The sequence below is a fragment of the Symphalangus syndactylus genome, chromosome 10 (genome assembly GCF_028878055.3).
Source record: "Symphalangus syndactylus isolate Jambi chromosome 10, NHGRI_mSymSyn1-v2.1_pri, whole genome shotgun sequence".
Taxonomy (NCBI): Eukaryota; Metazoa; Chordata; class Mammalia; order Primates; family Hylobatidae; genus Symphalangus; species Symphalangus syndactylus.
In genome coordinates this window covers 96979270-97006152 of record NC_072432.2, presented here as the reverse complement: position 1 = coordinate 97006152, position 26883 = coordinate 96979270, and the positions used below count along the sequence as shown (strand labels likewise).

Below are 26883 nucleotides of genomic sequence, written 5' to 3'. Positions count from 1 at the left end.
GCTCTCTCCCCTATCCACCTGCACAGCCCCAGGGCAGGGGCGGGGAACAGTGCACGGAGCTGGGCTTTTCCCGGTCTCGGGGTGAGCAGCTAGGGTTCTCTAGGGAAATATATTAAAAGCACGGGAGCCTTGGAGAGGGAGCGAAAAGCAGCCCCTCCTTGCAGGCCCTCTCCATGTCCCCTGGGACTCCGAGGTGGGACCAGGAGCTGTCCAAGCTGGGCGGGCAAGGGACCCAGAGGAGGGCCCTCCGCATCCCCTCGGGACAGAGGGCAGGGTCCGGCCGCCCCCACTCTCAGCCCCTCCTGCGGCACCCACACTGTCCCCACACTGTCTCCAGGACACTGGGGAGGGAGAGTCACTTTCAGAAAAGACAAGTAAAACCTAGCACAGGGCGGGACACATACACCTTAGACCTTCAATAAATATTCATTAATGATTCAATCAATGCTGGCTTTGAAGTGCCTAGATATTTGCTAACCTGAGCATTTACTGCATATAAAAATGACATAAATTCTCGTGATAAAACATTAAGTGAAAACTCAAGATTCAAAAGTGTCTTATTAGAGCATTTGCATAATCTATGTGGGTAGTTTGTGCATCTGTAAATACTTTAAATGTTGGTGAGGAATAATCCATAATGTGAGCAGTAATACTGTATACTACCTGTCTTAGCTTGAGCTGCCATGACGAAATACCATAGACCGGGTGGTTTAAACCACAGAATTTTCTTACAGTTCTGGAGACTGGAAGTCTGAGATCAAGCTGCTATTGAGGTGGGTTTCATTCGGAGGCCACTCCTCTTGGCCTACAGTTGGGGTGTCACCATTTCTCTGCGTGCTTTTTTTTTTTTTTTTTTTTTTTTGAGAAGGAGTCTTGCGCTGTCCCCCAGTCTGGAGTGCAGTGACACCATCTCTGCTCACTGCAACCTCCGCCTCCCAGGTCCAAGCGATTCTCCTGCCTCAGGCTCCGGAGTAGCTGGGATTACAGGCGCATACCACCATGCCCAGCTAAATTTTTGTATTTTTAGTAGTGACTGGGGCCACCGTGCCCGGCCATTCTCTGCGTGCTCTTATGGCCCATGTCTTTGTGCCTGAAACAGTCCTGGGAGTCAGGCAATTCAGTGCTGTTTTCAGCTGAAGTAAGTCCCTTCTTTTCCTTCCTTGAGCCCAGAAGATCAAGGTTACAGTGAGCTGTGATTGCACCACTGCACCAAAAAAAAGGTTGACCTTGCCCAAGAAACAGTTTTCTGTAGCTGCCAAGTCTGGTTGCTCTGTGGCAGCAGACTGGAGTACAGACTTCTGAGAGGACACCTGGGAGATGGCCGTGAGTGGAGGAGGACTGCTAGAGTTAACAGTGATCCTGCTTCGCCTAGTGCTTTTCTGTTTTTAGCATTCAACGTCCTGGATTAGACAATCTGTAAAGTCCCAACCAGAACTATGATATTGTGATTTTCCCTTACCCTAGTATCTGAATGTCTCTACATTCCACTGGGTTCATTCCCCTTTCCAGATGCTTTTCACCCATGATGGAGTCATTTGCTATGTAAAAATAGGATACTAATACAAGTGTGATCTAATTTGAAATTGTAAAATACTTCCAGCTAATAATTCACATGACATCTAACAGATGTTGCTGGCTTTCTCTTGAAATTTTAAATTATCCTACAGTGCCCTGTAAATCTGTGGCAGTGCCCCGAAGCACCTCAGTGTAGTATGGGAACCATGGCTTGAAAGTGCAAAGCTTTACTAGAGATAAACAGGAATATTACATATAAATAAAAGAGTAGACTCCTCAGGAAGATTTATCAGTTCTAAATGTATAGACACCTAATAGCATAGCTTCAAAATATATAAAACAAATGTTGGCAGAATTAATAGCAAAGATAGATGAATTCACATTCACTCTTTCAATAACTGGTAGAATAAGCATGTAATAAATTAAGTAAAGATAAATGTAGTGGGAAGCCATTGGAGAGATTTAAGCAGAAGAGTCATATGACCTGATTTACATTTCAAAAACATCACTCTGGCCCATAATCTATTTTACAGATGGGGAAATGGAAATTTGAAGAAGCTTCATAATTTATTTAAGGCTACCCAGTGTGTCAAGTGGTAGAGACAAGGCTAAAGTCCAGACCCAGTCGTCTCCAAATCCACATTCTTAACCACTATGATATATTACTGTCTGGCAAGAATTGTGTCTGTAAAGGGAACTATGCCATTTAAAAATCAGTATGTTCTTGGTAATTTTTAGTAACCAGTATTAATGTTAATTGCATTCCTTTACAACTGAGTTCCACTGGGCATTGCCCCTATTTTGAAGAATCTAAAAGAAGGACGTGGACCCATAAATAGGGAAATTGGAAATTGAACAATTCCTTTCAATGGTCTCCATTTTGACTCCTTAGTCCCATTTTAAGATAAATGAAGCACTTCAAGATTTTCAAAGAAGGGTATGCAGCAATATTTTCATAATATTTTTAGTGCGGGAAGTATGTTCTGCTCCTTAAAAAGACACCTGTATGTTGGGTTTCAGGTCAAGTTACTGTTTTCAGAATCCAAGTGAAATCTAACACTATAAAACAATGCCAAGAGCAAATGAAGGAAAACAAAAATCTAAAGGGGCACCCCTGCCCATCGTTTTGATTCTTCAAAAGTTTCTGAAAACATATGAGAAACACTGTGCACAGTCTCAGACGTCCGTGTGTCCAGCCATCAAAAGTGACTTGAAAAGCAGCATTGACAGTGACCAGGTGCTCAGGAAGGTGAGTGTATGGTCTTATTCTTCTCTGAAATGAACTGGCTAGGGTTTACTCCCAAGCCACATGGGTCCTCGGTCCTTGTGTAACCTCCCAAGGGGTTCTTCCTGCCTGCCGCACAAATAAACACCACAGCATTGTGGTAAAAAAAGAGTTTGATTGACACCAGGCCAGCCACGCCATGCAAAAGATGAAGTTATTACTCAAATCAAACTGAAAATTCAAGATTGAGGTTTTTAGGGGTAATTTGGTGGGTAGGGTGTCACAAAGTGGGGAATGCAGACTTGTCAGGTTGAGGATGAAATCATAGGGAGCTGAAGCTGTCCTCTTGCACTGAGTCAGTTCCTGGGTAGGGTCCAGAAGACCAGACGAGCCATCTTATCCATCTGAGTGGCACCAGCTGGTGCTTTGGAACACAGGGTCTGCAAACTATCTCAAGCACTGATCTCAGGTTTTACAACAGTGACTCCTAAACCATAATTTCTAATCTTGTGGCTAACTTGTTAGTCCTGCAAAGACAGTCTAGTCCCTAGTCAAGAAGGGGGTTTGTTTTGGGAAAAGGTTGTTATTGTCTTTGTTTCAAAGTTAAGCTATTAACATAAACTAAGTTCCTCCCCAAGTTAGTCTGGCCCCTGTGCTCAGGAATGCGCAAGGACAGTTTGAAGGTTAAAAGCAAGAAGGAGTTGGTTAGGTCAGATTTCTTTCACTGTCATAATTTTCTCAGTTACAACTTTTGCAAAGGTTGTTTCACTTGCAAGTCCAGAGCTGGTTGTTTCATCCACTCTGCATTCCTGACTGAGTGGAGTTCAAAGCCTGGCTTGCCTGCTCAGCCCTTCTCCTCCATTCCCCCTTTGACCTACATGGCTGCCCCTCCCATTCCTTCCAGAGGGCCTGTTCTCACACCACTTCCCTGGAAGGGCCACCGGCCCCTCCTCCACATCTGGAAGGCCCAGCTTGAAAGTCAGCACTTCGGTAATCACCTCAGGACCTCTGCTCCCGGCGCTCCAGCCACCCCCACTGACCCCTCCAAGTGAGGGCCTCCTTCTCTTGGCTGCTGATGTGTCCCTGCCGTGAGGTCAGACCTGCTCTCGCCCATGCCTCCCCTCCTGAGGCCGGCTCACTTGGAGTGAGACCAGCAATCAGAATTCGGACTCCAAAAGCACTGGGTTTCAGAAAATATTCTGATGTTTTATCTTTTCTGAGACTAAATCTAGGGCTTGGATGTGAGGGGGAAAGAGGAGAGGAGAGGTCAGCATTGAGATGAAATGGGTAACTTGGGAAGCGGGCACCTGACAGACCAGATGGGGGAGCCTGGCACCCCAAACGCATCTGGGCCAGGCCCCAACTCTTCCCTTTGTACTCTGAACTTCCAGATCCCCAGCTGAGGCTCCCTCTTTCCTTTCCTTCCCCCAAGCCTCCTTCCACCCAGCACCTCCTCCACTCTGCCCTCCCTCATCCGCCTTCCCCAGTCTCTCTAATCCTTCTTCACGGTGCCTTTGCTGGGGTCCCTGCCATGTCTCCCTGCCCATCCCAATGGAGGACCTTCCCAGAACCAGCCCTTTTGTGGTAAAATTGTTCCTAAGTCATTTTTTTAAAACTCCGGTTCTTATAATCAGCCTCCACTACTTAATTATAAGGGCTAATCATAACTTGTTCAAACCAGTCCCTTCAGCAATATTCAATTATTTTTTTCACTGCAATCACTGTAAGAAATACAATTAACATCATGACCCCAGGTGTAAGTATCAGCATGCATCAGTACCACCATAAAGGCTGTTTTTGTTGGGTGGGTTGCTTGAGTGGGGTCTTCATTATGATTCTGAATATCATTAAAATAATGGTCTCATGAGATAATCATTATTATTTTTACTCCATAAGAGGCACTCAGACAATTTCCCTTCTTTTCTATTTTGTTAAAGAAGAAAAAAGAGGCTGGGTGTGGTGGCTCATGTCTATAGTCCCAGAACTTTGGGAGGCTGAGGTGGGAGGGTTGCTTGAGGCCAGGAGTTTGAGACCAGCCTGGGCAACATGGTGAGACTCGTCTCTACAAAAAATTAAAAAATTAGCCAAGTGTGGTGTCACCCACCTGTAGTCCCAGCTACTTGGGAGGCTGAGGTAGGAGCTTGAGCCTGGGAGCTTGAGGCGCAGTAAGCTATGATCACCCCACTGTACTCCAGTCTGCGTGACAGAGTGAGGCTCTGTAGGAAGTAAGGAAGGAAGGAGAGAGGGAGGGAGGGAAGGAAGGAAGGGAGGGAGGGAGGAAGGAAGGAAGGAAAGGAAGGAAGGGAGGGAGGGAGGAAGGAGAGTAGGAAGGAAAGAAGGAAGGGAGGGAGGGAGGGAGGAAGGAAGGAAGGAGGGAAGGAAGGGCTGGTTGCAACTAATTAGATTGATTTTCTGACCCAATAACACTGGGTAACCTGCCAGAAAAATCTCTGTCCTATAGGACTTTTCATGGAGCTTTGTACATGGCTGGAACTTTATAAGTTTGTCTTTAATTACCACTTCAATGCACACTTGATCCAAAGTTAATGCTACTTTTTTTTTTTTTTTTTTTTTTTGAGACAGAGTCTTGCTCTGTCACCCAGGCTGGAGTGCAGTTGCATGTCTTGGCTCACTGTAACCTCCTCCCAGGTTCAAGCAGTTCTCTTGCCTCAGCCTCCTGAGTAGCTGGGACTACAGGCGTGCGCCACCATGCCAGGTTAATTTTTCATCATGTTGTTCAGGCTGGTCTCGAACTCCTGACCTCAGGTGATCCACCCACCTGGGCCACCCAAAGTGCTGGGATTACAGGCATGAGCCACCATGCCTGGCCCAACGTTAATACTATTTTAAATGCTCTTCTAATGTTGTTGTCTATTAAGAGTATTCCTTTTCCACATAGACTTCTCTTTATGATATCCACTGTGATGCTGTTTTTTTCTTACACTCCAGTTTATGCTTGTAAGACCTGATGACTCCCCACCAAGAATCCTACCAGTTTCCTTGGAACCTTTGCTCATAACCATTCAAGATGAGTGTTACACACTAGCAAAAGAGATTTGCATCTGGGGCCTTCAACTGAGCAACCCAGAGATTGCCAGACTTGTGAGTTATGGTTTTAAAAATATTTCTTCAAACCTTAAAATTGAATATAAGCATATTATATCATGTGTTCCGGCTGTATTTCATGTGGTTACTGACTGATATGCTACAAGGTTTTCTCTAAGACAAAACAAAAACCAACACTATATTTTAAGTTAAATATTTCAAACATAAAATTGGAGAAAATATTAGAACTGACATCCATGGACGCGTGACCCAAATGTAATATATTTTTTTAAAGGCACAAAATTTGCAGATATTGACAAATATATTATTACATATGCATGCATGTGTTTACCTGCAAAAATGGAATTACACTCTGTGTATGATTTTGTGACTCACTCTTTTACTCTCATTATGTTGTCAAGATTTCTCCCTGTTTATAAATTTTGACTGCTATCATATCATACATAACCTTCATTCTTGAAAGATAGTTTTGCTGGATATATAATTATAGATTAACTTTTTTTTTTTTTTTTTTTGAGACAGAGTCTCACTCTGTTGCCCAGGCTGAAGTGCAGTGGCATGATCTCAGCTCACTGCAACCTCCGCCTCCCAGGTTCAAACAATTCTCCTGCCTCAGCCTCCCCAGTACCTGGGATTACAGGCACCCACCACCACACTTGGCTAATTTTTGTTGTGTTTTTTGTTTTGTTTTGTTTTGCTTTTTTTGAGATGGAGACTTGCTCTGTCACCCAGGTTGGAGTGCAGTGGTGTGATCTCGGCTTACTGCAACCTCTGCCTCCCAGGTTCAAGCGATTGTCCTGCCTCAGCCTCCCAAGTAGCTGGGACTACAGGCATGTGCCACCATGCCTGGCTAATTTTTGTGTTTTTAGTAGGGACGGGGTTTCGCCATGTTGGCCAGGCTCGTCTCGAACTCCTGACCTCAGGTGATCCACCTGCCTCGGCCTCCCAAAGTGCTGGGATTACAGGCATGAGCCACCACGTCCAGCCAATTTTTGTATTTCTAGTAGAGACAGAGTTTCACTATGTTGGCCAGACTGGTCTCAAACTCCCAACCTCAGGTGATCCACCCACCTCAGCACCCAGCAGATTAACTATTAAAAAAAAAACAAAACAAATTCTATTATTACTAGTGAGAAGTCATTTATAGGACTTTACTTCTGAAAAGGGCAAATCAGATAATTCACACCAACCCTTTCACTGAAGACACACACACACACACATACATACATACATACATACATATTAGGCAAGGAATCCAAGAGAGACTGGGAGGAGACCCAGGGAGGAGAACATCACAGAGGCAATTATCTCTACAAGCATTTGATTTGTTAGAAGGCAGCTGAGAAACTTAACAGAGCTTTTGACAATCTTTCCAATGCTAGGAGACACTGACTTTCCGGGGAAGCCCTAATAAACTTTCTTGTGCTTTGATTTGAGACCATGAAGGGCCATAGCCTAAGAACAAAGCCAAACTGCAGGTAGACAGGTCCTCAAGGGACTATAGATTGATTTCTGATAATCTCAAGTCCCGAAATTAGATTGAAGGAGCCTGGATTGCTGGTGCCCTCATGGGTCCAGAAGCATATGAAAATACCCCCTGAAAGACAATTATAATGTCTTATGCCTCAAATTACAAATTACACCTGTAAACAAGTTTGTTTTTCTGTTTGGGGTTTTGTTTGTTTGTTTGTTTGTTTGTTTTTGAGACAGAATCTCACTCCATTGCCCAGGCTGGAGTGCAGTGGCATGATCTTGGCTCATTGTAGCCTCCACCTTCCAGGTTCAAGTGATTCCCCTGCCTAAGCCTCCCGAGTAGATGGGACCACAGGCATGTGCCACCAAGCCCAGCTAACCTTTGGATTTTTAGTAGAGACAGAGTTTTGCCATTTTGGCTAGGTTGGTCTCGAACTCCTGACCTCAGGTGATCTGTCTGCCACGGCCTCCCAAAGTGCTGGGGTAACAGTCATGAACCACCACGCCCACCCTAAAATCTTAATAAATGGGTTTAACAGCATTTTTGATAGATATAGAGAGATAATTAGTAAAATAAGGACAGATCAGAAGAAAATATGAAGAAAGAATGAAGCATGAAATAACAAAAGAAAGAAAAGTCAGAAGAAAAGGTAAGAGACATAAGTAGATAAGCTTGCACTGTGGCTTGTGCCTGTAATCCCAGCATTTTGGGAGGCCAAAGTGGGAGTAACACTTGATGCCATGAGTTTGAGACCTGCCTGAGCAACATAACAGGACCTCCTCTCAAAAAAAAAAAAAAAAAAAAATTTAATGAGCCAGATGTGGTGGCACATGCCTCTAGTCCCAGCTACTCAGGAAGCAGAGACAGGAAGATTGCTTAAGCCCAGGAGGTGGAGGCTACAGTGAGCCATGACCACATCATTGCACTCCAACCTGGACAATAGAGCAAGACCTTGTCTCAAAAAAAAAAAAAAAAGAGAGAGAGAGACGTAGTAGATAAGTGAGATAATCAACATATGTGTAATTGAAGTCCCAGAAGGAGAGGAGAATGAGAATGGGACAAAAGCAATACTTAATTAAACTGGTGAAAGACATAAACCACAAATTCAAATAGAGTTATTAATCCCAAGAAGGTTAAACACAAAGAAAATTTAGAAACATCATAATAACACTATTAAAGACCAAAGAGAAAGAGAAAATATTAAAATTAGTCAGTGAAATAACACATTACCTTCAAAGGAGCTGCAATAAAACTGGTATCTGACTTTTCAACAGAAACAATGGAAGTCCGTTACCAATCGAATATCTTCAAAATGCTGAAGGGAAAATGCCAACTAAGAATTCTACACCCAACAAAAATAGTTTTCAAAAATGGAAGTGAAACAAAGACATTGTCAGACCAACAGAAACTAGAAGAATTTGTCACAAGCAGATCTTCCCTAAAAGAAATACTAAAGCACATTCTTCAAAGAAAAATGATCCCAGATAGAAGGCTGGAGGTGCAGGAAGAATCAAAGAGCCATGAAAATGGCTTTCTTATAGAACTTAAGGGGGCTCCAAGATGGCCAAATAGGAACAGCTCCAGTCTATAGCTCCCAGGGTGAGTGACAAAGAAGACAGGTGATTTCTGCATTTCCAACTGAGGTACCAGGTTAATCTCACTGGGGCTTGTCAGACAGTGGGTGCAGGACAGTGGGTGCAGCCCACAGAGCATGAGCCAAAGCAGGGCGAGGCATCTCCTCACCCGGGAAGCACAAGGGGTCAGGGAATTCCCTTTCCTAGCCAAGGGAAGCCGTGACAGACAGCACCTGGAAAATTGGGTCGCTCCCATCCTAATACTGTGCTTTGCCAATGGTCTTAGCAAACGGCACACCAGGAGATTATATCCTGCGCCTGGCTTGGATGGTCCCGTGACCTCAGAGCCTTGCTCATTGCTAGCACAGCAGTCTGAGATCCAACAGCAAGGTGGCAGTGAGGCTGGGGGAGGGGCACCCGCCCTTGCTGAGGCTTGAGTAGGTAAACAAAGCAACTGGGAAGCTTGAACTGGGTGGAGCCCATCGCAGCTCAAGGAGGCCTGCCTGCCTCTGTAGACTCCACCTCTGGGGGCAGGGCATAGCTGAACAAAAGACAGCAGAAACTTCTGCAGACTTAAACGTCCCTGTCTGACAGCTTTGAAGAGAGTAGTGGTTCTCCCAGCACAGAGTTTGAGATCTGAGAACAGACAGACTGCCTCCTCAAGTGGGTCCCAGACCCCTGAGTAGCCTAACTGGGAGGCATTTCCCAGTAGGGACCGACTGACACCTCATACGGTCTGGTACCCCTCTGAGACAAAGCTTCCACAGGAACAATCATACAGCAACATTTGCTGTTCAGCAATATTCGCTGTTCTGCAGCCTCCACTGCTGATACCCAGGCAAACAAGGTCTGGAGTGGACCTCCAGCAAACTCCAACAGACCTGCAGCTGAGGGTCCTGACTGTTAGAAGGAAAACCAACAAACAGAAAGGACATCCGCACCAAAGCCCCATCTGTATGTCACCATCATCAAAGACCAAAGGTAGATAAAACCACAAAGATGGGGAGAAACCAGAGCAGAAAAGCTGAAAATTCAAAAAATCAGAATGCCTCTTCTCCTCCAAAGGAACGCAGCTCCTCGCTAGCAACAGAACGAAGCTGGATGGAGAATGACTTTGACGAGTTGAGAAAAGAAGACTTCAGACGATCGGTAATAACAAACTTCTCCGAGCTAAAGGAGGATGTTCGAACCCATCGCAAAGAAGGTAAAAACCTTGAAAAAAGATTAGACAAATGGCTAACTAGAATAAACAGTGTAGAGACCTTAAATGACCTGATGGGGCTGAAAACCATGGCACGAGAACTACTTGACACATGCACAAGTTGCAGCAGCCAATTCGATCAACTGGAAGAAAGGGTATCAGTGATTGAAGATCAAATGAATGAAATGAAGCGAGAAGAGAAGTTCAGAGAAAAAAGAGTAAGAAGAAATGAACAAAGCCTCTAAGAAATATAGGACTATGTGAAAAGACCAAATCTACATCTGATTGGTGTACCTGAAAGTGACGAGGAGAATGGAACCAAGTTGGAAAACACTCTTCAGGATATTATCCAGGAGAACTTCCTCAACCTAACAAGGCAGGCCAACATTCAAATTCAGGAAATACAGAGAACGCCACAAAGATACTCCTCGAGAAGAGCAACTCCAAGACACATAATTGTCAGATTCACCAAAGTTGAAATGAAGGAAAAAATGTTAAGGGCAGCCAGAGAGAAAGGTCGGGTTACCCACAAAGGGAAGCCCATCAGACTAACAGTGGATCTCTCGGCAGAAACTCTACAAGCCAGAAGAGAGTGGGGGCCAATACTCAACATTCTTTTTTTTTTTTTATACTTTAAGTTCTAGGGTACATGTGCACAACATGCAGGTTTGTTACATATGTATACATGTACCATGTTGGTGTGCTGCACCCATTAACTCATCATTTACATTAGATATATCTCCTAATGCTATCCCTCCCCATCCCTCAACCCCACGACAGGCCCCGGTGTGTGATGTTCCCCTTCCTGTGTCCAAGTGTTCTCATTGTTCAATTCCCACCTATGAGTGAGAATATGTGGTGTTTGGTTTTTTGTCCCTGCGATAAGGAAAGAATTTTCAACCCAGAATTTCATATCCAGCCAAACTAAGCTTCATAAGTGAAGGAGAAATAAAATCCTTTACAGACAAGCAAATGCTGAGAGATTTTGTCACCACCAGGGCTGCCTTACAAGAGCTCCTGAAGGAAGCACTAAACATGGAAAGGAACAACTGGTACCAGCCACTGCAAAAACATGCCAAATTGTAAAGACCATCGATGCTAGGAAGAAACAGCATCAACTGACGAGCAAGATAACCAGCTAACATCATAATGACAGGATCAGATTCACACATAACAATATGAACCTTAAATGTAAATGGGCTAAATGCTACAATTAAAAGACACAGACTGGCAAATTGGATAAAGAGTCAAGACCCATCAGTGTGCTATATTCAAGAGACCCATCTCACATGCAGAGACACACATAGGCTCAAAATAAAGGGATGCAGGAAGATCTACCAAGCAAATGGAAAACAAAAAAAAAAGCAGGGGTTGCAATCCCAGTCTCTGATAAAACAGACTTTAAACCAACAAAGATCAGAAGAGACAAAGAAGGCCATTGCATAAGGGTAAAGGGATCAATTCAACAAGAAGAGCTAACTATCCTAAATATATATGCACCCAATACAGGAGCACCCAAATTCATAAAGCAAGTCCTTAGAGACCTACAAAGAGACTTAGACTCCCACACAATAATAATGGGACTTTAACACCCCACTGTCAACATCAGACAGATCAACGAGACAGAAAGTTAACAAGGATATGCAGGAATTGAACACAGCTCTGCACCAAGCAGACCTAATAGACATCTACAGAACTCTCCACCCCAAATCAACAGAATATACATTCTCAGCACCACATCACACTTATTCCAAAATTGACCACATAGTTGGAAGTAAAGCACTCCTCAGCAAATGTAAAAGAATAGAAATTATAACAAACTGTCTCTCAGACCACAGTGCAATCAAACTGCAACTCAGGATTAAGAAACTCACTCAAACCACACAACTACATGAAAACTGAACAACCTGCTCCTGAATGACTACTGGGTACATAACGAAATGAAGGCAGAAATAAAGATGTTCTTTGAAACCAATGAGAACAAAGACACAACATACCAGAATCTCTGGGACACATTTAAAGCAGTGTGTAGAGGGACATTTATAGCACTAAATGCCCACAAGAGAAAGCAGGAAAGATCTAAAATTGACACCCTAACATCACAATTAAAAGACCTAGAGAAGCAAGAGCAAACACATTCAAAAGCTAGCAGAAGGCAAGAAATAACGAAGATCAGAGCAGAACTGAAGGAGATAGAGACACAAAAAACCCTTCAAAAAATCAATGAATCCAGGAGCTAGTTTTTTGAAAAGATCAACAAAATTAATAGACTGCTAGCAAGACTAATAAAGAAGAAAAGAGAGAAGAATCAAATAGGTGCAATAAAAAATGATAAAAGGAATATCACCACCGATCCCACAGAAATACAAACTACCATCAGAGAATACTATAAACACCTCTATGCAAATAAACTAGAAAATCTAGAAGAAATGGATAAATTCCTGGACAAATACACCCTTCCAAGACTAAACCAGGAAGAAGTTGAATCCCTGAATAGACCAATAACAGGTTCTGAAATTGAGGCAATAATTAATAGCCTACCAACCAAAAAAAGTCCGTGACCAGACAGATTCACAGCCAAATTCTACCAGAGGTACAAAGGAGCTGGTACCAGTCCTTCTGAAACTATTCCAATCAATAGAAAAAGAGGGAATCCTCCCTAATTCATTTTATGAGGCCAGCATCATCCTGATACCAAAGCCTGGCAGAGACACATCAAAAAAAGAATTTTAGACCAATATCCCTGATGAACATTGATGCAAAAATACTCAATGAAATATTGGCAAACCAAATCCAGCAGCACATTAAAAAGCTTATCCACCATGATCAAGTGGGCTTCATCCCTGGGATGCAAGGCTGGTTCAACATGTGCAAATCAATAAATGTAATCCATCCTATAAACAGAACCAAAGACAAAAACCACATGATTATCTCAATAGATGCAGAAAAGGCCTTTGACAGAATTCAAGAGCCCTTCATGCTAAAAACTCTCAATAAATTAGGTATTGATGGAATGTATCTCAAAATAATAAGAGCTATTTATGACAAACCCACAGCCAATATCATACTGAATGGGCAAAAACTGGAAGCATTCCCTTTGAAAACTGGCACAAGACAGGGATGCCCTCTCTCACCACTCCTATTCAACATAGTGTTGGAAGTTCTGGCCAGGGCAATCAGGCAGGAGAAAAAAATAAAGGTATTCAATTAGGAAAAGAGGAAGTCAAATTGTCCCTGTTTGCAGCTGATGTGATTGTATGTTTAGAAAACCCCATCGTCTCAGCCCAAAATCTCCTTAAGCTGATAAGCAACTTCAGCAAAGTCTCAGGATACAAAATCAATGTGCAAAAATCACAAGCATTCCAATACACCAATAACAGACAAACAGAGAGCCAAATCATGAGTGAACTCCCATTCACTATTGCTTCAAAGAGAATAAAATACCTAGCAATCCATCTTACAAGGGATGTGAAGGACCTCGTCAAAGAGAATTACAAACCACTGCTCAACAAAATAAAAGAGGACACAAACAAATGGAAGAACATTCCATGCTCATGGATAGGAAGAATCGATATTGTGAAAATGGCCATACTGCCCAAGGTAATTTATAGATTCAATGCCATCCCCATCAAGCTACCAATGACTTTCTTCACAGAATTGGAAAAAACTACTTTAAAGTTCATATGGAACCAAAAAAGAGCCCGCATTGCCAAGACAATCCTAAGCCAAAAGAACAAAGCTGGGAGGCATCACGCTACCTGACTTCAAACTATACTACAAGGCTACAGTAACCAAAACAGCATGGTACTGGTACCAAAACAGAGATATAGACCAATGGAACAGAACAGAGCCCTCAGAAATAATACCACACATCTACAACCATCTGATCTTTGACAAACCTGACAAAAACAAGAAATGGGGGAAGAATTCCCTATTTAATAAATGGTGCTGGGAAAACTGGCTAGCTATATGTAGAAAGCTGAAACTGGATCCCTTCCTTACACCTTATACAAAAATTAATTCAAGATGGATTAAAGACTTAAATGTTAGACCTAAAACCATAAAAACCCTAGAAGAAAACCTAGGCAATACCATTCAGGACATAGGCGTGGGCAAGGACTTCATGTCTAAAACACCAAAAGCAATGGCAACGAAAGTCAAAATTGACAAATGGGATCTAATTAAACTAAAGAGCTTCTGCACAGCAAAACAAACTACCATCAGAGTGAACAGCCAACCTACAGAATGGGAGAAAATTTTTGCAATCTACTCATCTGACAAAGGGCTAATATCCAGAATCTACAAAGAACTTAAAACAAATTTACAAGAAAAAATCAAACAACCCCATCAACAAGTGGGCAAAGGATATGAACAGACACTTCTCAAAAGAAGACATTTATGCAGCCAACAGACACATCAAAAAATGCTCATCATCACTGGCCATCAAAACCACAATGAGATACCATCTCACACCGGTTAGAATGGCGATCATTAAAAAGTCAGGAAACAACAGGTGCTGGAGAGGATGTGGAGAAATAGGAGCACTTTTACACTGTTGGTGGGACTGTAAACTAGTTGAACCATTGTGGAAGACAGTGTGGCGATTCCTCAAGGATCTAGAACTAGAAATATCATTTGACCCAGCCATCCCATTACTGGGTATATACCCAAAGGATTATAAATCATGCTGCTATAAAGACACATGCACATGTATGTTTATTGTGGCACTATTCACAATAGCAAAGACTTGGAACCAACCCAAATGTCCATCAATGATAGACTGGATTAAGAAAAATGTGGCACATATACACCATGGAATATTATGCAGCCATAAAAAAGGATGAGTTCATGTCGTTTGTAGGGACATGGATGAACCTGGAAACCATCATTCTGAGCAAACTATCGCAAGGACAGAAAACCAAACACTGCATGTTCTCACTCATAGGTGGGAATTGAACAATGAGAACACTTGGACACAGGAAGGGGAACATCACACACTGGGGCCTGTCGTGGAGTTGGGGGAGGGGGGAGGAATAGCATTAGGAGATATACCTAATGTAAATGATGAGTTAATGGGTGCAGCACACCAACATAGCACATGCATATATATGTAACAAACCTGCACGTTGTGCACATGTACCCTAGAACTTAAAGTATAAAAAAAAAAAAAGAACTGACTGTTAATTTTATATGGAGATATAAGTGGTGAAGAATAAGCAAGACGATCTTGAACAGAAGAGCACAGTTGGAGAATTTTCTCTAACAGATGTTAAACACTTCTTATAGAGCTACAGAAATTAAGATAGTGTAATATTGCTACAAGTGTAGATAAGTAAACCAAGGGAAAGAAGAGAAAGGCTGGAAACAGAGTCTTACCTATATGGACATTTAATTTTTGACAAAGATGACAATGCATGGTATTGAGGAAAAGATGATCTTTTCAATCAATGATAATGAGACCACTGGAGATAAGTGTGGGGGACAAAGAAGCTTGACCCCTACTTCACATCATACCCCCAAATCAATGTTGGTGGATTACAGAGTTGAAAGGCAAAACAGTAAAGTTTCTAGAAGTTAATATAAGAAAATATCATCATGACTTTGGAGTGGAGAAACACTTTTTTTAAAGTACACAAAGAGCACTAATCATAAAAGGAAAGATTGATTAAGTTAGATTCCATTAAAACTAACAACTTTTGTTCATCAAGTATCACCATTAAGAGAGTGAAAAGGCAAGCTACAGAACTGGAAAAGATATTTGCTACATATATAATCAAAAAGGATTCTTAGGCAGGATGTATATATAACTCCCACACATCATTAAGAAAAAGACAAATTATCCAATAGAAACATGGTCAAGAAACGTGAACAGGAACTTCACAAAAAAAACCCTATCAAAATAGCCAATAAGAATATTAAGAGGTGCTCAACCTCATTAGGAATGAGTGGAATTCAAATAAAAAACATTAAGAGATACCAATACACATCCACTGAAATAGTGAAAATAAAAGTACTTCATCAAGTGTTGGTGAGGAATTGGAGCAACTGGAATTTTTATACACTGTGGTGGGAGTGTATATTGGCACAGTCACCTTGGAAAACTATACTGTAGTATCTACTGATTCCAAAGTCAGTGATCCAGCAGTTCCACTCTAGGTATATATCCAACATGAATGCATGTACATGGGCACCAGGAGACTTAGAGAAAAATGTTCTTGGAAATCAAGAACTGGAAACAACCCAAATTTCCATCAACAATAGAATAAATACATAAATTGTGGCATATTCATATAGTGAGACACTATGTAGCAATGAAAATGAACTAACTGTAGCTGTACAAACATAAAATATGGTGACTCTCACCAACATAATGTCTACAAATGAAGAAAGGCACAAAAGAATGAATACTGTATGTTTGCATTTATGTAAAGTTCAAAAAACAGGTACGACTATAATGTTTGATTATCACAAAATTATGTTTAGGGAGGAAGGAGGAAGTAGAGAATAGGAAAGGACACTAGTAGTCATTTTCTAGTCTCTTACTTTTAAAAAAAATCCTTTATTTTATTTCTTTGCATGTGTTAAAGTTATTTTGTATTCTGTCTAATAGTTTCAATAATCTGAATTATTTGGGGCTGATATTGTGATCTCTTGCTTCTATTGGCTCTTACTCATGGTGACACCAATTTGTGTGTTTTGTGATTTCTTTTTTTTTTTTTTTTTTTTTTTTTGAGACGGAGTCTGGCTCTGTCGCCCATGCTGGAGTGCAGTGGCGCAATCTCGGCTCACTGCAAGCTCCGCCTCCCAGGTTCACGCCATTCTCCTGCCTCAGCCTCTCCGAGTAGCTGGGACTACAGGCGCCCACCACCACGCCCGGCTAATTTTTTTTTTTGTATTTTTAGTAGAGACGGGGTTTCACCGTGGTCTCGATCTCCTGACCTCGTGAACCGCCCCCCTCGGCCTCCCAAAGTGCTGAGATTACAAGCGTGAGCCACCGCGCCCGGCCTGTGATTTCTTTTTTACTGTTAACTCATATTTCCTGGGAAAATGGTTGTGGCAATTTCCTGAGCTCTGGTTTGACGAGAACTTCCTCTTCAGGGCTTGAATTTGTGTCTGCCATTCACTCTGGGTTCTACCATCCCAGGGTTACATTAAATTAAATTATTGACCTGTGATTTATTTGAACCATCCAGATGGTTAATTAACGCAGGGTGCAAAAGTGTATTAGAGCCAGTTTGTGAGTTCTCAGGAGATACATTTTTTCCTTATATTTATCAGTCTGAGATGGGCAATTTTCCCTAGGGTCTTTTGGGAAAAAGGAGAGTTAGGTTTTTATTTCTAGTTATCCTTACTCTAAGAGAAAAAACCTATGGGCCACTTTGTATTTGGGGCCATAACTTCATGCAGCATTTTCTACTGGACTCCTTGTCTCCAGTATCTATGACTTTAGCTCCTATTCCCTGGACTCCACGATCCATGAAAACCAACTACTGTTTGAGTGATACTCTCAAAGGAAAAGCTGAAGTCAGTGGGCTTCATACCCCACTGGGCTCCCACTTTCTCTCATTCATTGATCTTTGGGTATTCCTCACTAAACTGCCAGCCAATTGACACATTTTAAAAAGAGATTTTTTAAAAAATCCTTAGAAGAAAACATAGAGGAAAAGCTTCTTCACCTTGGATTCGGCAATTATTTCTTGGAAATGACACCAAAGGCACAGGCAAAAAAAAGAAAAAGTAGATAAATTTGGCTACATCAAAATGTAAAACTTCCATGCACCAAAGGACATAATCAATGAAGTGAAGAGGCAAACTTATGGAATGAGAAAAAATAATTGCAAGTTGTATATCTGATAAGAGGTTAACATCTAGAATACATATATATACATATATATGTATGTGTATATATATATAACTATTACAACTTTGCCGGGCATGGTGGCTCATGTCTGTAATCCCAGCACTTCAGGAGGCCGAGGCAGGCAGATTGTTTGAGTCCAAGAGTTCGAGACCAGCCTGGCAACATGGTGAAACCCTATCTCTACAAAAAGTTAGCCAGGCATGCTGGCATGTACCTGTAGTCCCAGCTGCTCAGGAGATTGAGGCGGGAGGATTGCCTGAGCCCGGGAGGTGGAGGTTGCAGTGAGACGAGATCACACCACTGTACTCCAGCCTGTCCTGTCACGAAAAAAAAGAAAAAAGAAAAAAAAAACTGCTACAGCTCAACAACAAAACAGCAAGCAACCTGATTTTTTGTTTTTTTTTTTATGGTGTCTCGCTGTGTCACCCAGGCTGGAGTGCAATGGCGTGATCCATCTCAGCTGACTGCAACCTCCGCCTCTCAGGTTCAAGCGATTCTCGTGCCTCAGTCTCCCGAGTATCTGAGACTACAGGTGCACACCACCATGCCTGGCTAATTTTTTTTTTTTTTTTTTTGTATTTTTAGTAGAGACATGATTTTACCATGTTGGCCAGGCTGGCCTCAAACTCTTGACCTCAAGCGATCCACCTGCTTTGGTCTCCCAAAGTGCTGGGATTACAGGTGTGAGCCATCATGCCTGGCCACAACCTGATTTAAAATAGGCAAGGAATTTAAATAGACATTCATCAAAGAAGATATACAAATGGCCAATACATGCATAAAACTAATCACTAAGGAAATGCAAATCAAAACCACAATGACATGCCAACCTCACTAATAAAAATAAAAATAAACACCCAGAAAATAACAAGTGTTGGCAAGGATGGGGAAAAGTTGGAACCTTGGGCACTGTTGGTGGCAATGTAAAATGGTGCAGCCAGTATGGAAAACAGTACAATCGTTCCTCAAAAAATTAAAAATAGAATGACCATATAATCCAGCAGTACCACTTGTGAATATATACCCCAAATAATTAAAAGCAGGATCTCAGAGAGAGACTTCTATACCCATGTTGACAGCAACATTATTCATGATAGCCAAAAGGTGGAAGCAACCAAAGTGTCCATCAACAGACAAATGAATAAACAAAATGTGTTGTATACAGACAATGGAATATTATTCAGCCTTAAAAAGGAAGGAAATTCCGACACATGTTGCAGCATGAGATGAACCTTGAGGACATTGTGCTAAGTGAATAAGCCAGTCACAAAATGACAAATACTGTAGAATTCCACTTACATGATGGACCTAGAGTAGTCAGATTTATACAGAGAGAAAACAGAATGGTGGTTACCAGGGTCTGCGGGAAGAGGAGAATACGGAGTTATTGTTTAATAAGTAGAGTTTCAGTTTTGTAAAATGAAAAGAGTTCTGGAGATGGATGGTGGTTAGGATTGCACAGCAATGTGAATGCTTCATGCCACTGGCCTGTATACTAAAAATGGCTAAGGCGGTAAATGTTATGTGCATTTTGCCACAGTTAAGAAATGCATTTTTTGGCCAGGCACAGTGGCTCACGCCTGTAATCACAGCACTTTGGGAAGCCGAGGTGGGAGGATCATGAGGTCAGGAGATCAAGACCATCCTGGCCAACATGGTGAAACCCTGTCTCTACTAAAAATACAAAAATTAGCTGGGTGTGGTGGTGCGTGCCTGTAATCTCAGCTACTCAGGAGGCTGAGACAGGAGAATCACTTGAACCAGGGAGTTGGAGGTTGCAGTGAGCTGAGATTGTGCCACTGCACCCCAGCCTGACAACAGAGCGAGACTCCATCTCAAAAAAAAAAAAAAGGAAATACATTTTTAAAGTTACTTTAAATATGGATCCTGCAATTTTAGTTGCTTTTATTCAGAGAGTCAGGGTACTCAGTCCACTCAAACTGGAAATAAGGTGCTGTCCATGCATGTTAAAAGTGATCCTTAATAGTTCCTTAAATGTAGCCCTTTTGCTAATCTGGAGGCTGCTGAGGAATTCTATCTTGGATAGCATGGCCCTTGCCCATGGCAGTACTGGTGCCGAAGGAGTGACGCACAAACCTCTGATTAGGAGCTTTAGGACCCAGTCAAGAGCCTATTTAGCACAGACCGATGTTAACATAGACGCTGACATGCCACATTGATTGGCTCCTCTGTCAGAAACACAGCTTGCGGAATCCAATCCAGCACTCAAACGAGGCACCTCTCATTAAAGAGGCCTTGGGCACCAGCTCTGTAGTTAAGGTCACAAGTGCCTTTTTAATCTCTGCCAAGGTATAATTTGGAATCCTATATCTGACCATGTCATTACCTCAAAAAACTCTGAATTCTCCAAACTCCATCAACTAGGCTTAAATTCTGAACTGAAGGATCCTCAGGTTGTGATGGCTCTAATTGCTAAAAGATGGCCTGTTCACGACATTCTTGTGATTTACATTTTTAAATACCCTCTCCTTTCATTAGGTGGGGATTTATCTGTCATTGGTATCCATTGTTACCACAGGAAATGACCTGGCCTTGGGCCCTCCGCACAGGAAACTGTGGGAACCTGGGCTGGCTCCAGTGCTCATGTGCTGGCTCCAATCCAGATGCTTCCATATGAGGAGCTCCTAGTTGCTGAATCTGCACAGTCCAGTTCTCAGTGGACCTCCAACTCCTAATAATATATTTAGGACTATGAATGACAGATAATTTAACTATTATAATTTTTATTTAATTATTAGAAGTTTGGCATAGTCACACCTCTCTACTAAAAATAACACAACCAGGCCAGGTGAGGTGGCTCATGCCTGTAATCCCAGCACTTTGGGAGGCCAAGGTGGGCGGATCACTTGAGGACAGGAGTTTGAGACCAGCCTGACCAACATAATGAAACCCCATTTCTACCAAAAAATACAAAATTTAGCCAGGCATGGTGGTGGCACCTGTAGTCCCAGCTACTCGGGTGGCGTGAATCGCTTGAACCCAGGAGGTGGAGGTTGCAGTGAGCTGAGATTGCGCCACTGTACTGCAGCCTGGGTGACAGAGGGAGACACTGTCTCAAAAACAAAAAATTAAATTAAAAGAAAAGAAAAAAAATAACACAACCATAGGAGGATAAATGTGCTCATTAGAACATCAACATCTGTTACAGTCTCCTCAGGCTGCCATAACAAAGTACCACAGACTGGGTGGCTTAACGAACAGAAATTTATTTTCTCACAGCCCTGGAGGCTAGTCATATCAAGTTGACAGGGTTGGGCCAGGTGCAGCGGCTCACGCCTGTAATCCCAGCATTTTGAAGGGCCAAGGCGAGGGGATCATTTGAGCCCAGGAGTTCGAGACCAGTCTGGGCAACAAAGCGAGACTCCTGTCTCTAGAAAAAATAAAATTAGCTGGGCATGGTGGCACACACCTGTAGTCCCAGCTACTCAGGAGGCTGAGGCAGGAGGATCGTTTGATCCCAGGAAGTCAAGGCTGCAGTGAGCTGTGATAGCACTACTGTACCCCAGCCTGGGTGACAGAGGGAGACCCTGTCTCAAAAGAAAAAAAAACTTGACACGATTGGTTTCTTCTGGGGTCTCTGTCATTGGCTTGTAGATGGCCACCTTCTTCGTGTGTCTTCCCCAGTCTTCCCTCTGTACATGTGTGTCCAAGCTTACTCTTCTTATAAGGACACCAGTCATATTGGGTTAAGGTTTACTCTAATGACCTCATTTTAATAATTACTTATTTAAATATCCTATCTCCAAATACAGTCACATTCAGAGGTACTGGGGGTTAGGATTCCCGCATACGAATTTGGGTCAGGGGCACAATTCAGCCCATAACAACATCTAAAATAATAATCTGCAATGTGTCTTATCTCATTATAAAGCTTGATGTTTCCCTTGTAATTCTTCAGTGACTCTTTGTTTTAAAGGGAAAGTGTTTTATTTTCATGCGACCTTTTCCTTAGATGATTAGAAAGTTATCTTGGGGCAAAAATGTTGAGGTAACTAACATGATGGACTTGAAAGCAACATTTTAAAGCACAGAGCATAGTTGTCATCATTATGTAAGCATTTTTTTATCTTGCATTCTTAGACTTTGCTTCTGGAATTGAAGGGGCACACCACCTGCCCATTTACCACCCTAGAAATCATTGATTGCAAGATGGATCTGTGCTCTCTAGAGCGACTTGGGAAGGCTCTGCGGTTCAGTAGTTTGCATTCTCTTGTCCTCGATTACTGCAAGTAAGGCTGAAACTCCTGCAGGGCTCTTACTGCTGTCAGCTGGAGGAAGCAAAGATGGGGAGGGTTGGGGGGCTTGCATGTCCAGTTTCCTTGCGCCTTATCAAGGCATGGCTGAAGAGGACCCTCTAAAACCTTCTTAGAGTTAATGTTTCTGAGTAAATATTAGAGTTCTCAAGAAGAGTCACTTTCATTTATTTGTTCTTTCAACAAATATTTGTTGAAAGCTAGTTTATGCAAGATATTGTGCTCAGTGCTAAGAAAGATACAAATATAGAAGGCAAAGCTGCTGTTCCAGGGTGTCCTTGGTACAGTAGAGAAGAGATGCTCTTAATGCAAGGTAGAAAATCTGAAGACCACAAAAGATGTCCATGTATATTATTTTGGTAGTTTGGACAAGGGAAACCACAATTCCCTGGGTGACAGGTCAATATTCACCAGATGAGGAGGTAGAAAGAAAGGTGTGGTGGGCTGGGCACAGTGGCCCTCACCTGTAATCCCAGCATTCTGAGAGGCTGAGATGGGAGGCTCACTTGAGCTGAGGTGGGGGATGAAAGCTGCAGTGAGCTGAGATCATATCACTGCATTCCAGCCTGAGTGACAGAGCAAGACTCTGTCTCAAAAAGAAAACAGAAGAAAGAGAGAAAGAAAGAGGAAGGAAGGAAGGAAGGGAGGAAGGAAGGAGGGAAGGGAGGAAGGAAGGAGGGAAGGAAGGAAGGGAGGGAGGGAGGGAGGGAGGGAAAGAGGGAGGGAAAGGTGTGGTGGTGGGGAGGAGTGGAGCAAGTCCTTCAGAGCTAGGGTACCAAGCATGTTAAGGGAATGTCCACAAGATTAGAATAATAATAATATTTCCAGCTAATGGTTAATGAGTGTTTACTGTGTGCCAAACATGATGCAGGAATAAGCTCATTTATCCTCCCAATAACCTCATGAGCTATGCACCATTACTATCCCTAGACTGTGGATGAGGTCCACAGACTTGTTCAAGCCTATTCAGTCCCCGGGGGATGGAACCTTGATATGGATTCGGGTTGTCTGAAACAGAGCCCACCTCCGATCCATGACACTAGATAGATTGCCTGGGGTCTGTAAGTTGCCGTCCACAAACAACTTCAAACTGTGTGTACGATCTGGAGTAAGTCACAGAACCTTTCTGGTCTGTAATGAAATGATCTCCCCTACTCCAGGAGTCTGTGATTCTGTGACTCTTCCCATGCAATTGGGTGGGGTCTTAGACTCAAAAGGCCAGTGGGCTGTGAGGAGAGAGAGGAGATTCAAGCCTGAGAAGTGGTAGCCCAGAGACACAGAACTGGGATCCGGTCAGGGCCCTGGTGGTAAAAGCTGGGGAGAGGGCATTCTCTGTTTCTGAAATGCTGTTCTCAGGGTTTCTGAAATGCTGGGAGGAACGTCAGGCAGGGTCTCGCAACAGGGGGCAGCAGGAACCCAATGCACACAGGACACCATGCAGTGACTGTAGGATCTTCTTGCGAGTCCCCCAGTTTCTCACTCTATTGGACAGCACCAGCCCCACTGCTAAGAGACCCCTCCAGGCCCCAGCTCCTGGGAGGGGCACCCAGAGACCTGCACTGGTGGGAAGAGAGAAGGAAGAAAGAAGGAATTCTCTTCTTCAGGAGACAGCTTGTTGTAATAGTCAGATGACATACTGCCGCTGACGCCAGGACACCTAGTGTTGTCAGGGTTGCCTAGCTGGGAATCACTACCCGAGACCTTAACACTGGTAACGTTGCAGGATACTGGCCTCTGGGGGTTGCAGTTCTCTCCTCACTGTCTCCACTGAGAGGCCATGAGGTCCATCAGACAGTCCTTCTTTCTCACGCAAGCTGCATCCCCACGCCCACCTTGGTAGGTGGCTCAGGGAAGGCCCTCAGTCATTACTTGTTCATGAATTGATACATGTTAAAAGTTATTTCTGTTCATCTTACCCACCTCATTTTAAGTTTCAAGCTTTGACATTCCAAATTCCTTAAAGATGTTGCTTTCCTTCACCAAGCCTCGGTTTCCTGACCCATGGCTTTTACCATTACCTGCCGCCAGAGGCTGCGGACGAGGCACAAGATTTCACTTTGCAAAGTGAAGCCTGCAATGCGAGAGGAGGGAACAGCCCTGCTCGGAGTCTCTAGGACTCCACCTGTCTCTGCCCTTCTCTGTAGCTCTTCTGTCTGGAGTTTAGAGCTTGTTCTCCATCCGCTGCCTGGATTGAGTAGTTCCAACCATCTTCTGCTCCCTTTACCCAGGAGGCAGACTTCCGGCCCTTTCCCTCATGCCCAGGCTAACCACTGTGGCCAACCCAGCCCACCCCCATAGCCAGCCCTGGCCCTGGAAGCTCAAATTAGGGATCAGCAGAAATGCTGCTAATTATCCTGGCATGGGCTTTACAATTAATAATCCAGTGAGTGGCACAGGTTTTTGGTTTTTTTTTGTTTTTTGAGACGGAGTCTCGCTCTGTCACCCAGGCTGGAGTGCAGTGGCACGATCTCGGCTCACTGCATGCTCCGCCTACTGGGTTCACACCATTCTCCTGCCTCAGCCTCCCGAGTAGCTAGGACTACAGACACCCGCCACCATGCCCAGCTAATTTTTTTGTATTTTTAGTAGAGACGGGGTTTCACTGTGTTAGCCAGGATGGTCTCGATCTCCTAACCTTGTGATCCGCCCGCCTCGGCCTCGCAAAGTGTTGGGATTACAGGCATGAGCCACTGCGCCCGGCCCCACAGGTTTAAAAAATCACTAATTTGGCTGGGCATTGTGGCTCACGCCTGTAATCCCAGCACATTGGGAGGCCGAGGCGGGCAGATCACCTGAGGTCAGGAGTTCGAGACCAGCCTGACCAACATGGTGAAACCCTGTCTCTACTTAATATACAAAAATTAGCCAGATGTGGTTGCGTGTGCCTGTAATCCTTGGTGAATTTCAGAGCAAGACTCTCTCTCAAAAAAAAGAAAAAGAAAAAAGTCACTAATTTGTTTCTATTGTGAAAATTGTCAGATTAAAATGGAGTCACTTGTGTTGAACAACAACAAGAAAACCTGACAAACAGAGCCAGGGAAGGCCATGAAAGAGGGCTCTCATGCATAAATGCCTGGTAACAAGAACTATCACAAAAGACCCTGCAGCAACCACAGCCTTGCACAAAGCCATCATAACCTTACACAAAAAAATACTTCTACGAGGACATCTAGCCAGCAACTGTCCAGCCTTAGTCTGGTGCCACCCTTGTTATTGATCCTTGTAGTCAAGGATAATTATCTGAAAACAATGATGTAATCCTCCTCACTTTTCATTGAAAGACCTTTGTCTTCCTCTGCCTCCCTGAATATGCGCATAGTTTACCATGGCCTGTGTATTCCCATTCCCATTGCAATTCTGGTTCCGAATAAACAGGCTCCTTTTAGAGAGCCTCTCTGTTATTTAAGTTGACATTGTCATTTCTTTTTAGATTTGGAAATGAAGAACTTGAGAGCATTTTCTCAGGCCTGGAGAACAACCAAAGGCTTCAAGGCCTCAGTCTGCGTTACTGTGGTCTGGGACGTCAGAGCGGGCTAAGGTTGGGTTCGGTCATCAGCCAGAGTGCCATTTGGTGAGATGTGTCCTCCACTGCCCCCTTCTTATCTTGGCTCTATTCTGTCTTGAGTTATATAATGTTATAATTCTAATTATCTTTTCCCCACTTTTGTTATTTTTGCTTGCCTTTTCTTAACCGTAAGAGAAGGTCCTTTAGTTAAGTTTGAAAATCAGTGGTGTCATACTGAATGCAGGTGTTTGGCCAGCTGACGTGGTCACTAGGTCTATTTTTCATGACATGGCCTATTATTAATTAATTAATTATGATTATTTCTTTATTATTTTAAGACTAGGTGTATTATTTCATCAGATGAAAACCTTAAATCCAAATTTTTTTTTTTTGAGAAGGAGTCTCGCTCTGTCACCCAGGCTGGAGTGCGGTGGCACAATCTCGGCTCACTGCAAGCTCTGCCTCCCGGGTTCACGCCATTCTGATGCCTCAGCCTCCCCAGCGGCTGGGACTACAGGCGCCCGCCACCACGCCCGGCTAATTTTTTTGTATTTTTAGTAGAAATGGGGTTTCACCATGTTAGCCAGGATGGTCTCGATCTCCCGACCTTGTGATCCGCCCGCCTCGGCCTCCCAAAGTGCTGGGATTACAGGCGTGAGCCACTGTGCCCAGCCCTTAAATCCGAATTTGAGGAAGTAGAACTAACATAAAATAAACAATGTATTCTGCTCCCTTCCCCAGCGAGCTGTTCCTTGATGGCAATTACTTAGAACGTTCCAGAGCACTGGTTTTTCTCAGGCCCATAGCAGGCTTTGCAGAGACACAGGGGAAAGACCAGCTGGCCCCAGGCTCACCAGACGCTGGAGATCCCCCTCCGCGGCTCCAAGGTAAGTGCTGGGGAACTTGGCACTAAAATCCTGTTGGGGCCACCTAAAAGGAGGACGCTTTGCTCTGTGATGAAAAGTGACCTTCTCAGTGGTCAAGTGTGATTCTTCTTCTTGAGTACGTGTGGGAGCCAAAATAATGGCTCCCAAAGGTGTCTTTGGCCTAATCTTCAGAACCTGTGAACATGTCGCTTCACATGGCAGAAGGGACTCTGCCTGTGGGAGTTAAGGATGAGAGAGGGAGATCATCTTGGATCATCCTCGTGGGTCCAGTGAAATCACGAGGATCGTTATAGGAAGGAGG

At 43.3% G+C, this 26883-nt stretch overlaps 1 protein-coding gene across 1 annotated transcript in view; it reads left to right on the top strand.

The window, feature by feature from the left end:
• Positions 1-2552: 2552 nt before the first annotated feature.
• The window catches only part of LOC129491646 (uncharacterized), a 68666-nt gene continuing 44335 nt past the window's right edge, over positions 2553-26883 (top strand). Inside the window, exons 1-5 of the mRNA XM_055296165.2 lie at positions 2553-2764; positions 5690-5842; positions 22018-22166; positions 25621-25761; positions 26437-26582. Coding sequence (XP_055152140.2) covers positions 2585-2764; positions 5690-5842; positions 22018-22166; positions 25621-25761; positions 26437-26582 — 769 coding nt within the window. The 5' untranslated portion in view covers positions 2553-2584. The remainder of the gene's footprint in view (positions 2765-5689; positions 5843-22017; positions 22167-25620; positions 25762-26436; positions 26583-26883) is intronic.